General features: G+C 33.0%; 1 protein-coding gene across 2 annotated transcripts in view; it reads left to right on the top strand.

Annotated features, from left to right (window-relative positions):
- Positions 1-15,160, top strand: part of LOC117163447 (uncharacterized) — a 371,317-nt gene that overhangs the window by 291,672 nt on the left and 64,485 nt on the right. For both annotated transcript variants that reach the window (XM_033345729.2, XM_033345728.2), the window contains exon 4: positions 5,632-5,678. In XM_033345729.2, the coding sequence (XP_033201620.1) occupies positions 5,632-5,678 (47 nt within the window). The remainder of the gene's footprint in view (positions 1-5,631; positions 5,679-15,160) is intronic.

Raw genomic sequence — 15,160 nt, 5'->3', positions numbered from 1 at the left:
ATTAGATATTTCACAAAAATTTGTATTAAAGTATCTATAGTATAGTTTTATCTATGTATCTATTTATATTGTAAATTGTAACGAAAAATGAAGTTGCTGTGAAAATAAATTCCTATATTTCAAAGATAAAAAAATTTACATAATATTACATGAAGGTTATACACAAGTCTTGTTTGAAAGCAAGAATGTTATTGTTTATACAGTGTCTGTGGAATCTGTAGATTTTAATTTAAAATTAATTAATGTCTGATGTAGTCTCGAGAATTTTCCATAACTTTGCCTGAGCGTATTTTTAATTTAAGGAGTTAATGAAATATAAACCTGCACGAGATGCTATTTCGTAGAATAATTATATAAGTGGGCATCGGAGTTCATCCAATTCCTGCGTGTAATTAATTATTCGTCGGTGACGATCGATTGACGAGCATTTTACTGAATTAATTATATAATTCTGTACCTTAGTTCCAGGAGTGTTATGTGATGTGCTATTATTATATATACGATAATGGAGTATAGATCGATCATTTTATTGTTCACAAGATGCGTTAGATATTTTAAAATTTTATTTTAATACTTCCAAATATAAAGAAGCTGCAATAAATTGCTTTTTCTACTATAATCAGTTTGTATAAAGAAATATCTTTCATATTTCTTCTTTTCTATTCGTTAATCGATTATAAAACATTACACAATTTTATAGAAATTCTATTTTAAGCTTAATATATTGAAATGTAACAATTCTTGAACTCAAGAATTCTTGAATTGCTTATGTATACCATTTGGGAAAATAATGAAGAATATGAAGTTTCAAATATAATGTAATTTGTCATAAGATATTATTCGCAGTCTGTATAATTCTTTGTCAAATCAAATGATTGGAGTTGTTCAATAGCATAAACAGACGGAGCATAAAATACCTCAACCACTGAGTATCACATACCTAATGATCCATGCTGTGTTATACAGCACTCGTATAACTATAAATTCACCTAAAACGCGTAAACTTTCACCTAAATCTGAATATAAATTAATTGTCAAGTACCAACTAGTTTCTGAATACTAATTCCTGAGTCCTTTTAACTATAACAATATGAACTAATGTAATGAAGCTGTAATAATATAGTAATCATAAATAGATTTCGTTGTTGCAGTACTTAATTATTTATTTCTTAAGTAGATGAAGTATTGTACAATGTCTTGTACGTTATTATTAGATTGAGTGTAACACAAACGATGATCATAGAATTCATTAGCGTCAAGATACACGTGTCCGATTGACGGATGGATCCTGTTTACTAATTTATAGTTGTAGATACGAGCGTGGGATCTTCGTTTGTCACACGGTTAATGATGCATTCCGCGATTGCACACCAGCTACTTCATCATGTTTAAAAGATTACGTTTCGTTAAAGCCTTTTTCGCAGTTAGATTTATAACCGTTACTAAATCGCGATGTTTCCATGTTCCATTTCTAAAACCGTCTACGAAAAAATTAGGCGAAAGCGTAGTGTTTCTAACTTTCTGCTTTGTAATATCCGATCTTCGACTTAGATTAATGACGATAATATTGAAAATCAGAAATAATATCTTTTTACTAATAATCAAATCTCCACGTGAAATCTATGAAATCAAACGATCTTTATATAAAACGTTTCTTCGTGTCTCAATAGCTAAAGGTAGATCTAACACATTTACAGTTTTGAAAGTAAGAATTCTAAAGATTTAAAGGTCTTTAAAGTACAAAAAACTGTAAAAAAAATTCGAAATATTCCGGAAAAATGTAATATCTAAAAGTCTGGACCACAGAGTCTCAATAAATTCTTCTCTTTTTCTAAATGTCTCGACGTTATGTAATTTGTTCTCCCGCTTTGGATGTATTCTTGTAAAAGTTTTATTAAGTGGAGAAATTCACTCCAGAAAAGTTATGAATTTTCGGACGGTGTCTCTTAGGGCATTATCTACGCCCTCTGGGACCATCTATCCATTAAAGTTCAGGTATGCATTGTTCAAATGCTGATAGTTATGAAGTTCTCTACTGGAGATCGTCCATTATCGTCGCCATGTGTGTTCAGTTCTTGCTTGCAACTATAACATTACTATTCATAATTGCTGTTCAATTGGGAGATATACACGCCTGTTCTTATTGCTACTAATTGCGAGAACTGTCCTTTGATTTTCTTTCTCCTATTTTTTATACGAGGCTCTCAAAACCCAAATTGATCAAATCTACTAGTGCTGAATTTTTGTATTCCATTACACAGATGATATTACATAGATACAAGATTTATATTCAGTCTTTAAAGAACAAATTATTTACTTCTAAAATTTCATTTATCTCAAGAGAATATCATAAATAATAATAAATTAAATAATTTAACAAGGCAAATTTAAGAAGATATTGTTTGTAATATTATTATGTTTTAAATACTTTTTATTATAATTTATGTTAAATCGATCATTATGGTTTTTGACCAGCTCATACATAGAAGGATTCTAATTTAACGAATTTTGTACTTTCAAGAAGTTTATACACGTGTGTAGCAGAATTTGGTTTCAATGTTAAATTTAATTTAAATCCTTCAGATTCAATATCACTTATTACAATTGAAAACCACAAACGAAAAACCTGTTACTGAATTTCGAAGCTGTTCTCTTGTAAAAAGCGGAAAATGTGACTTACCGTATTTTTCTCCTATATTTCAAATATGTATGCTATTTCAATATTTTGTATTTCTCACTATATTATCGCAGCACGGAATTAATACTGACTTCGGTGACTATTAAAAACGTTATACAAGAAGTTGATAAACCGTTATGATTTAATGTCGATAATTAGGCATTGAAGCCTAAGTGATATAAGAAAATTATTATTTTATAACGGTGGTGAATATATATAATGATATAGTAATGATCTTGATCTTATTAAAGGTTACAATTATCTACGAATATTATTCTTTCATTAGTCAGGTTGTCGTGACTGAAACTATGATATCGTCAGGAATTCCATGGACGATCGTCTGCTTTCGACGAAGTAATGATGGAAGCTACGATTTATGCGTAAATTCATCCGTTATTACAAATGTATCGCGCGTGATTATACTCGAATCACGTTAATGCGGCATATTGAATACGTGCCGTTTCTACGTCTCTATCCAAATGTCCTCTGCACTGTTAACCATATACGTGGCTTTTCTCTGGAAAAATTAAAAGTACGTCCATTAAAAAATTTTATTCAACAAATTATACTATAACGAATAAAATATTAATTACTAAATGAAAATCTATTTGTCCTTCCGTTTTTAATTAATATTCGTATATACGTACTTCTATGTATATAGATTATTGTGTAAGAAAATTATATAGGAAAATTTCAATGTGAATCTCTAATTAAATTTCAGTTTAAAATAAATTTCAGAAAATGAGTGTAATCCAGATAAGAAATTAACGTGCGACTTTTGGAATGAAAATTTCCTTTTTCGAAATCTATATATGATATAAATATAATATGTATTTAAAAAATATTACTATTTTCGAGTAATTACGATCATATCGTTGAGAATTAACGATCTGTTACAAATTCGTATTTTTATTTGTGCGTCTAAAAGAATAGAACTTAGAAGTAAAAATTTCTTTTGCCTATTAACTATTATATTAAACCGTAGATGTTTCTGCATCTATAAGATAATTTGGGAGTTCAAAAATACAGAAAATGCGCACGATACGTAAAAATATATAATATATGCAAAGAATGAAACTCGTTAGAATACTTCCTGGATGAATCATTATTAGATTCCGTTAGTCTAGTTCCATTCATCAAAATATAGATTTACATAAACATCTACAGTCCAATTACTTTTTGAATATTTTACATATTTCTGCATATTACGTGTATTCTGTAAATCGCTGTACTTTCGAATTCCCCAGAAACACCCACAAATCCGTAGTACAGCGATCAGATACCAGCAATAAACTAGATGGTGTAACGAACATTGTCCGCTCGCACATAAGCGATTCAGGGACAGTTCGGACAAGGGGTCACTCGAGGTAATCGTCACATCTTGCTCGACTCAAAAGGGAAGAGAACGGTAGAGTTAGTAGAGCTAGTGAGTGAGCGAGAAAGGAGACGCGAGAGGAAGAGAGAATCATAGAGTGGTTCGAAGAGGGGTTGAACAGGAATCGCAACATGGTTTGTTTGTTGAGATGTTAGCTTTTCGTCAAAGGGCGCTATTAGTATGCGGTTAGTATTACAGAACGTTGTATCGGGACACATGGATGCCACGTTGCCATCTATTACCAATTCTCTGGCATGTGGACTGTCGATCTAGCCGATGCTCTCCATCTTCTCCCTTTCCTTTAGCCATACGCATACGTTCGTGTCCTCTACGAGACTTGGTTTGTGTTCCCAACGATAGATCTCTTTGTAGAACGATCGATAGAATCGGGGACCAGTTTTGTCGATCAGACCAATAAGACGATTAGTCTTGCTGAACACAATCCTTGGTGCTAGCCGGAAATCATTGTACGCGCATTCCAGCATGATCTACCGTTCGAGATCACCGAGACCCCTTTACTCTGCTGAGTACTTGGAATACTTGGACAAATACCGTGGCTTAAGAGGACAAGATGGCCTGTGCCTTGGCTACAGCCGCCATTGCCATTTGTTGTTTCTCGCGCCATGTTATTTGCTCTGTCAGCGCGGAATATTTTATGACGTGTGGTTACGCATCGAGGTAGATACGGTTGTTTTATTGAATAATCTAAGTGGTTTCATAGAACCGAAATTAGCATAGGGCTTTGGAAAATTTCTTTTAATATTTTATTCGTAGATGTTTTTCATGCACTTGTGGAAGAACTTAAATTTGGAGACTGCGAGCAAATGATATGATAAGCAATGTTGAAATTCGTTAATCGATTTCATATTAGTGCAACTATTCCTTTGTCCAATTTTGGAGCTAAATATGTGTTTTTTTGTACTCTTTAAAATTTTGAATATATTGTAATATTGTATATATAATATATTGAATATATTGTAATATATTGTAATATTAGAACGTTGAAAATATTAAGATACAATGCTTGTTCTAATAATTACGTTTTCAACTTTTAAAAAAGTTCGTGTCAACTTACTAGATATTTTTGAAAACCTTGCATCTTTTGAGTTAACAGGTTGTTTATTCTCAATTACGTCATATTAAAATCCTCCTGTTCGATCATAAAGTAATATTTAAACCAGAAAATTAGCAAAAATGTACTCATCATATTTCTCTCTTGTGGTCTGCAAATATTTAAATATTTATTTTTATCATATTACTGTAATTCTAACTGGTCATGTACAGTGGTATTCATCTCCATATTAAAAGTCGATAGTGTTCTAGTGTTAATATATGTATAATGAATCTCTGATTATGTACAGACAATTCAAGCTAAGAGAAATTGACCGGAAAAAATTGGTATGCTATACCAAAATTAGAAATGGCCAAAGTTTCTTTCTATGTTTGTTATTTTCGATCGCTTCTTCGCTTTTAAAATGAAAATTGCGGAACTTCGGTTAGTAACCAATAAATTAGGACGCAAACAGTATCCCTGCTTTAATTGTTAGCATATTTTAACCGTAATTTTCCTCTGTTCCAGTTGTCTGAGCCCAAGGTCTGCGCTGTTCTACGAGTTCCCGCCTAACGGTAAGTCGCTTGGTTGCATGGACTTCGTAGGTTCATTTGTCACTGTTTAAGATTTAAAAGAGACTTGGAGAAAACTCCAGTTCAGTAATTCTACGAGTGCCTTTCATTTGCCAAGTAAAAGTAGGACGTATTCATTGTTTCAACCGGCAAAGACAAGCAACTGGATGAGAGTACCATATTATTAACAGACTGGCCCTATTCGTGTTGCATAAATTTCAAACGAATCTTAGTTCAGGATGTCGTTAGACTGAGATATCTCAAGGAACAGGAAATTTGAGAATATATATGTGAAAGGATAACATCTTGCTTCCTTGATGTTTATAGAAATTCTTGTCGAAACTCCAATGATAATAACAAACTTTTAGGAAGTTAGTCTATCTTTTTTGATAACGTATAGGTGCTCTAAGATATTTCGTCGATTTATGTTTCAGAAACTTGTTAAGTAGTTGGTTAAGCATAATATGTTCATAAGTAACTGGTTTGGAGCTATATTCTGAGAGCCATATTTATTTTTAATTAAAGTATGGTGAAACTACGTTAATTGTATATATCTATTAAAAACAACGAGACAACGAATTGTAGAAATATCAGGTTGTAATATATATTCGTCTCGTTTTCTCCGATTAATACAATAGAATAATGCAAATAGGACGAATGTATATTACAACCTAATATTTATGAAGTAAAAGACTTTTTAAAGTTTTTATAACAAGAAAAGGTAGGAAATGTTCTAATATTTTTCTGAATTGAAATATGGTACATGCATTAGCATTTACGTTTCAGGTAGCAATCGATTATACAAAAATGTTTCTGTTACAACTCATCGTTTTGATTCGATTTTCAAACGACGCACTTTTAAAATTCGTTGGGCTTTATATTTCACAACCGAAGCAACAAAAAATGCATATATGTTTTATGAACCGTTTCCCTTGTTTCGATTGCCTCTGCGTGATTTCGAAATATGTTTGTCAAAACTCGGGATCGTTGGTCGATGAATACGACTCACAGATTTAAATATCAGGATAAAGCAATATATTCCTAATTTTCTAATTTTATTGCCTGCATCCTTGTTTTTAATTCTTCCCTTATATTTAAAGATATATCTAGTTTATTATATCCTATACATATCACTTGCATGGGAAATAAGAAAGAAATATAATAATTTCATATAAAGAAATATTAAATTCATTTTGGTTGGTGTATAAAACATTTCAAATTGGCACACCATTCTAATACTCGTATATTCATATAAACAATGACTTTCGAAATAAATTGAAATGCGAACGGTCATTGTAACGATTCATATGTATGTAGTATTCTCTTAAATGTGTTGTTTTTTACATCTATCAATCTGTTTAACGTACATCACATCCCAAACCTTTTATGAGTACTTAATGCGCAACGTTGTACAAAAACTGAAAATCAAACAAAGAAGGAAATTGAAGAACAAAAATATAGCCAATACTTCGTCAAATACGCAAGAAGTTTCTCCAGAATACGTACATACAAACAATTTACATATATTACACATTAGAAGGACAAACAATTTTCGTTAAACTTGTAGATCTATTGTTCAAAATCGGTTATATCAAACTATTAAATACCGTCGTTCGAAATAAAAAGAACAAATTCATAATCAGTTTTAAATCCATATATATTCAATTGCTTCGTATAGAATGGAATAACAGGGATACACGCTGCAACCTTTATTTAAAAAAACTAACTTTCATCTTATTCAGAATTCCTAAAATGAAAAGTATTCAGGCAGAAATATGTTCGCCATTTAAAGTATATTATAATTGAATATAGGCATTTAAATAGAATCGCAATTATTTTACGAAGTTGTCCGTTCTGGTTGACCTTTCAATTTAGTTTTGCGATGTTCTTTAATGGAACAGCATAATCCGTATCGTATTATCAAATGCGGTGGCATTGTAAAGCAAACAGTTATGGATATCAGTAGGTACAATAAGTGGTCGCGAGGCGGAGTTTTCATCCGCAAGAGAGAAAGAGAGAGAGGGAGGGGGGTTAGAGAGAGGGGAAATATTTGGTCTGAATACAGTCCCGGAGTTATTTAATGCGTTGACTAAGGTTCTACACGGTGCATGCATTCACCGAAGCGGTATAGAGGCTTATTCCAAGAAGGAACGTTGCTCGTTCGTGCACGTCACTCCCAATGAAATATATCTAAATGGTGCAACAATGGGCTAGCGCGCTCACGATGGTACTCGGCCATCTTCTTTCCGTGCTACCATTCCAGGGAGACTGCATCGTTATGCGAAGTTCGCCACGCGCCTTTGAAATTCTCCGCTTAGCGGAGATCGGTCCATTTTATGCGTGCAGCTGCCTCCGCATATGCCTACCCTTGCGTGTCTTTACTCTATACAACAATGATGTCCTGTATCTTATCTGTTCGCAGATTATGCGAATAGCAATAGCCACGGACCTACGTGTTTATAACGGTGCGCACGAATTGCGTTTAACAGACAAAGCACTACGATATAATTTTACCGCGAACCACAAGAATGTTCGTATACGTTCTTCTTTTTCGAAATATCTTTAGACGCTGATGCGATGCACTGTAAGTCACAGTGTCGTATTCGACATGAGTATGCTAATTATAAAAATTAATTTTAGTTCTTTCCTTACGTCCATAATTTTTTTGCATTTCATCAGGCACTTTCACAATCGAAACATAAAATAGAAATATCAAAATAGACTCATGGTCGACAGTTAGAACTAAATCAGAAGTAAATTTTTTGATAAACGTTAAATCCACTACTTAAAATTCAAAGTAATTCATGAAAACTTTAAAGTGTGACACTTTCTGGCTACTATGGAAATATCGGACTCCTGACCTTTCTTACCACATTTCAAAGTGGATCGATCAGTGAAAATCGAAGAAAAAAGAGCGGAAGAAACGTCTTATCATCATCCTAGGTGTATAAAAACACTTCAATCCACAGTCGATTTCCACGGCTGCAGCAGTGCAGCAGGAACGCTCTGGAACGTAGTAATATCGAAGGTAGACATCGAGCACGAGAAATAAAATCAAGAAGAAGGGCCGAAATGGCCGCGTCGTATCATTGGAATTTTTCAAGATATCGAAAAACACTTTAGATCCCATATTGGAGAGGCAGTTGGCGCGCAAGCCAAGGAGGTTAGCATTGATATTTCATTTCTATTGACTTTACTTTCTATCCTCGCTCCTTCGGCCTCACCATTTCCATTGCTATGAATATATAATTAAGAGGAACGTCCTCTCGTACTATTCGTGAACGTACAGTGGCTCACGAAGGTATTTCAACACTTGCCACAGAAAACGTTCATCTATATACATATATCGTACGTGTTATATAAAAGATTTAAAAATTTCATTGCATCAATAATAAGGCGCGACTGTTATGATTATATTGGAAAGTATTGAGTTAAATGTTGAACTGAATATCTGCCGGCTTTTTCAGAGTCCGTGAATAGATATGCGTCGAAATAATTCGAAATTTTTCATGAGATGTACATCGAGTAATTGATTAACATATCGATATCGGTTTATATTGTTTAATGATATTCAATCCAAATATTTTAATTTCATTAGCAGTTGATGCATATTAAGGTGACTTTCCATCAAAATATACATACAGTAGAACTATTTTGAATATTTGCATAATATGCATTAAAAATAAATATCCAGATACATAAATGCTCTCGCGAAGTTTTCGCTTATTCCTTCAGAAATATTTCAGTGTACTGTCGTCAAATAAATAATAAGTAATTCCAAAGTCTCTGGAGAAACGTGTGATCTAGCAGTTCTGTTTTACTCTCACGTAGACAGTTCGACAAAGATAAATCAGATTAGATTAAGAACGTGCTCTAAATGGTATGCGTTTAACAGTAATTTCATGTAAGAGGCGTCGATGTCGGATTGTTACAGGCCTTAGCTGCTGTCACCGAATACAGCAAGCTACCGAATTCAAGCATAGACCAAAACTTGCGAAGCTTGCCGGAGTACGCAAACACGTTCGCTCAGCTTGCTTGCTTGTTGAGCGAAATGCTTCAACTGCGACAAAGCAAGTGTTTGTTTTAACTGGAATCCAAGAGATGGTTAATTGCAACAACACTGTGCAGGGAAAGACTAAGAACAATCGATTGGATTGATTTTTCATAGAATTTTAAATATTTTATAGAAGCTACACTGCACGGAATAATCGAAGGGTCGTTACTTTGAACGGTTGCATTGTATTAATCAGGTTTCAATATGTTTGCGTTTAATTACATTTATTTACGTTGCAATTATTCACAATATATTACAAATTTATTCGTATATATCAACTTCGTATGCAAAAAATATTGATTTTTAAAACAATCATTTTAAAAAAGGACAGATATAAGAAGTTGATATAAAAATTTCAGTGAGATGGAAAACGATCCTCTAATCATTTTGAGGAGTGTACTGTTCGTGAATAATTTAAAAAATATCAATGAGCAATGAATTCTTGCGAAATTGTGCAGGTGGTATAGTCTTGTCGCGGAAGCAAGTCTGATGAACTGCTTATTCTTACATGTGCGTTTTAATAGTGAACACATCAATGCTCTTTGGGACTATTAATTTCTGCACCTGTTCAAGGAAGTTCAGCTGTTCAAATAAGGAATGAAATAGCCAACATGTATTTCCTCGAGGACCATAATTTCCCTATAACAAATACATTATAGAATCGTCACGTATATTGTATACAAAAATTACACTGTAGCTTCAATTTTCACTTTATACATTTAATTTATAACTACGTGTTTATAATTTTAATGATAACTTATATTACTAGTATATAACTATACTATATAACTAACTAACTAATATTACCATATACCTAATACTATATAACTAATATTAGTTATATATAACTAGAAAAAATTTTTCTATATTTATTTATTGCGCATATACACATACATATTCCGTGTTGCGTTAGATATAGTATTCATTGTAACTTTGTAAAAACGCGTTATAAAATATGGTCCCTCTGTTTGTTGAAGAAAGTAGAAAAGCCTGCCTTGTATCTATATATAGTACAAACTATTTTGTACCAGTGAGCCTGAACGTACGTCTGAAAGTTTCGGAGAGAAGAGAATCCGCTTGCAAACTCGTTATCTTAGCAATCATATACAGGATATACAAAAAAATTCACCGAAAGTCGATGGAATCGTTATTGCGAGTGTAATTTCTTTGTTCTCTGTTATTTCTGTCTCAAACTTATATCGAATTGATCGGAAGCTTCATCGTCTCTACAGAACGATCTATTGAAAACCACTCAACCGGTTATATATTTCTCTTCGTTGGTAAAGGCCCCTTTTCGATTATTTTCTCGTCTTCGGTTTTTCTCGTTTACTCCGCAGGAAGTACCATCAACCTTTGATCTATCTTTGATGCAATCTGCTTTCGTTTTAAATAAAATAAATTATTCATCTTTTCGTTAGCAAAACATCGATATATATGAGCGATTTCCAAATCAAATTCTTCTATTCCATTTCTTGGAAGTTTGTTAAATTAGATTATCAGAGTACATAATTATTGCTTAATTCATCCAAAACGATTAATCTCGATCGAACCAATCCATTTCTCTTCAAGAGAAAATGCCAAGGAATGTTGTAATATTTTCTTCAGGTTTTTAAAAATATTTTACCGAAGAAATTACGAAATAAAAGTTAAAAAATCTTAATTTATGTCTTTACTTGTTATGTAGAATGATCTGCAATTATACTAACTGATAGAGGAGTAAATGTCTATAAAGCTTAATTTGAGTTTTTGGCACCCAACGCGGCGTGAATATCTGCACGCCCAAATTAAGGGAAATTCCAACTTGTTCCATAGTCGCTTGGCACGCTAGGCAATCACGGGTACCACTACGTACAACTAACTGGTAGAACAATGCTGTCATAAACCACCTCCCTCCCTTGAGGAACATTTTCAAAATTCAATACAACCTCATCCCGGTCAGTGTGACCGTGTCAATCAAAAAAACGATTAGGTGCTTTATTTTGAAGAAAGTTTCACCTCTATGACAAACATGCGCAGAAAAAGAAATGTCATGTAGTCAGTCATATAGTCATGATTAATCACTAATAAACGCGGAGATATATATATATACTTTTTAGTTAATATTCAGTATTCCTTCGAATTACAGAGTCGAATGTCACACGTTGTATTTATAAGATTCAAGATAACCTTCGTATCTCAATGAAATAGTAAAACAACACGAAACTAGTTGTTACACTGTATCTATGTTTTGATACCATGCGACATTTGAAACAAAAGGATTTCATATAACAAAGGATTATAAGTAGGCAACATAGTACGATTATCCAACTAATGTTGAAATAAGTGTAAAGTTTCAATATTTGAAACTTTTGCTTAAAATCGTTGTAAAATATTCAAAAACTAGAGAACACGAAGAAAAATATCCAATCGTTCTATGATATTTGCTCCAGAAAATAAAAAAATGTTTATATCTAGATACTCGTTCGTGCACGCTATAGTTAAGAAAGTAAATGGTCACGCGAATTTTATATATTTTGCCCTGGAAGTCATGATAGATTGAAATACACTGCACCAACATTTAATTTCTGCAAAATATCGCATTTGCGCGCTTGTTTTCTGACAATATTACCAATCATTTTTACTGTTAAAAATTCGATAGTGCATGAAATTTTATCAGTCGTAAAAGTTTAGTAAAAAGTTTAGTAAAAGTTTAGTGGGTCACGATGATTACCGTGCGAATCAACGTGTTAAACGAATGCGAATACGAATATTTCAGAAATCGTTCATTTCAAGGGCGGTTCAACTGTTATTTACAGTGTCGCAAATAATCGAATGAATCGGAGTTGGCCGCAACATCGCTGTCCATTAATGGATAATTCAGGCGTGCCGTTAGTTACTCTACCTACCCGATCCTCTCGCTCTATGCTGCGACAGTATATTGTATTAGCGTCAACACATCCGTTTATTAGCACCGACAACAGCACCACCTAATTAGCTACCTTTGCGCCATGAATGTTAGCTGGAACGAATTATCATGCTTCCAACTCGATGCTTATCGTCAAGCTAACTCACCAGATACGCCAAATACACCTCTGATACTCGTGGTTGCTTCTCTTACGACACACCTAACGTCTATTACTTCACTTGATTACCTAATCGACATAATTATCTGTTTCGGTCAAATGGTCAAATACGTTAGTAGTAATTGGTTGTCATGTAGCAGTCGCTGCGCAATTAGGTAATGCCCCAGCCACTGTCATTGCATATTCTGATCATCTGATCATCTAAAATCCTTGATTCTATATGGATGTATGAGAAACTTGGCTAAACAGCGTGGCAAATATTTAAATCGGTAGCAATATCTGCGTTTGATATCAATCTCCTTGACTCTTTCGACTTTGATAATGTATCTGTAAGTAGTAATCTTTAGATTAGTCAATTTTTGGATACCGGAGTAGCAAAGTTATCATCATATAATTATACCTATATAATTTTTCTTATGACTTCGTAAAAATATACAACTAACTATATATATATATATATATATATATATATATATATATATCTAGATAGTTCAGTACATTAATTGCATATATATATATATATATGCAATTAATGTACTGAACTATCTAGATAGCGAATATATTCTAATTTTCTAAATTTCCCGCGTAATATACAGTTCATACGTTTATCTAAACAGCGCGATAGGATAATTAACGCGTGCTCGCGTTTTGTTGGAAATTATTTGCATAAGGCGAGAAAACAAATGAGTTTTCCATGTAATAATCCAGGCGTGTATTTCGTGAATTGCAAGTTACCATTGTATCAACACGAATGACGGTTTGGCGAGTGCATGAGTCTCGCTGCAAATCATAAAGAACTTTTAAGTCAGACTTTATGCTCCTTAAATCGCCTGTTCCCAGCTGTTGCAAACTTGTCGGCCGGTTATAATTCCATAACAAATGTCTCTAGCTTCATTTCGAGGATCATTTGGTCGAAGTAAAAATATTTGATTTAACGGACCTGCGAGACTAAATAAACAATCCAATTTATGTGCACTTCGTCGAGCACAGTTAGAGAATATTGTTTCCTCTGGCTACGAAAAAGTATAGAAAGCTAGATTTACATCGAACTGTAATCTCTTTTTGCAGTTCTTTTTTCACGTAACTATTTTAAAGAAAGAATTTCTCTATCTTGAATAGAGTTTCAAAGAATATTAATAATTTTTATGATGTGAGAATTTTATGTAAAAACTAATGTAATATGACCATATAACTCTCTATGAGGAGCTTTTTTCTTCTGTATTTAATGAAAAAAATAATTATATCAACAAGTGTCAGCAAATAATACATCAAAATTTTATAAACAGTAGGCTTAGAACAATCACGAAATTTTTAAATATTACTTATCCAGAGGATAGTCGAAAATTTACCCTCGATAATGCATTCTGATCTAAGTCGATATCAAAATTTGTTCTGAAGATATATTAGCACTTTAAAGTATAACTGCAAGTCTATAGAACTATGAATGATAGACCGCAGTAGTTTGACCAACATCTTTTGCAGGAAACGCGTATGTTTAATAGTAGCAATAATAAAAAAAAAAAAGACCGTAGACGCTGTCTGTCACTGACCAACGCATTGTTAAGCAAGTTGTGATTGGTTAATGACGCGGCACGAGTGAAAGGACCGAGCGTGTGAGAGAGACAGCGATAGAGAATTGTTGAACAATTCGGCACTCCTAACGACGATATCTCAATAACGGAAAGTATGATCGAAATGGAACAAAAAGCATTTTGCAGAGGAAGGTTTACTATTTTTGACGACTCCAACTTGATTCACAAAATTTTCATTAATTTTGTAACAGTAATTGATTAAACCTTTAGTAATTCTAATAGGTGTTACTTCTGTGTTTAAGGTTTATCGGAATAAATATGTATATTTCTTGAAGAATGTCGTTCATAATGTTATTAGAGCTATGTAAATATTGACAAATTTCTAATAAAATATCAATAAGGTTGGTTTTAAACTTTTTAGACAATTGAAAGATCAATTAACAAAAGTGAGTACATCTTTACTTATTCGCGAAAAATTTGCATGTTTAACAGCAATAAAAATTTGATCGGAAAAATAAGAATATTTGATTAGAAAACTGAATGCTGTATCATATTTCTAACAATAATTTTTATTCTTACTTTGACAATCAATGGAGTACTTTTCAAGGAACTATAATTTTTTATCCGTTTATTTATAATAAACGTGTCGTCCGTATCTGTTATAGAAAACATACATTAATTTTTTAAATGAAGTAGACTGCGAAAAATCGTCTGACCTATCCTCGATACCGCCTACTGGGCTACGAATCCACCAGAAGCCACTACTATTCCGAGGAGGATCGTTCCTATTTTACCAAAGTGGATAGCGAACAGGCAGGCAAGAACGATACATGTAAA

Source organism: Bombus vancouverensis, chromosome 9 (assembly GCF_051014615.1).
Source record: "Bombus vancouverensis nearcticus chromosome 9, iyBomVanc1_principal, whole genome shotgun sequence".
NCBI classification, from domain to species: domain Eukaryota; kingdom Metazoa; phylum Arthropoda; class Insecta; order Hymenoptera; family Apidae; genus Bombus; species Bombus vancouverensis.
Note: the sequence above shows the minus strand (reverse complement) of the source record. Positions and strands in the feature narration are given on the sequence as shown.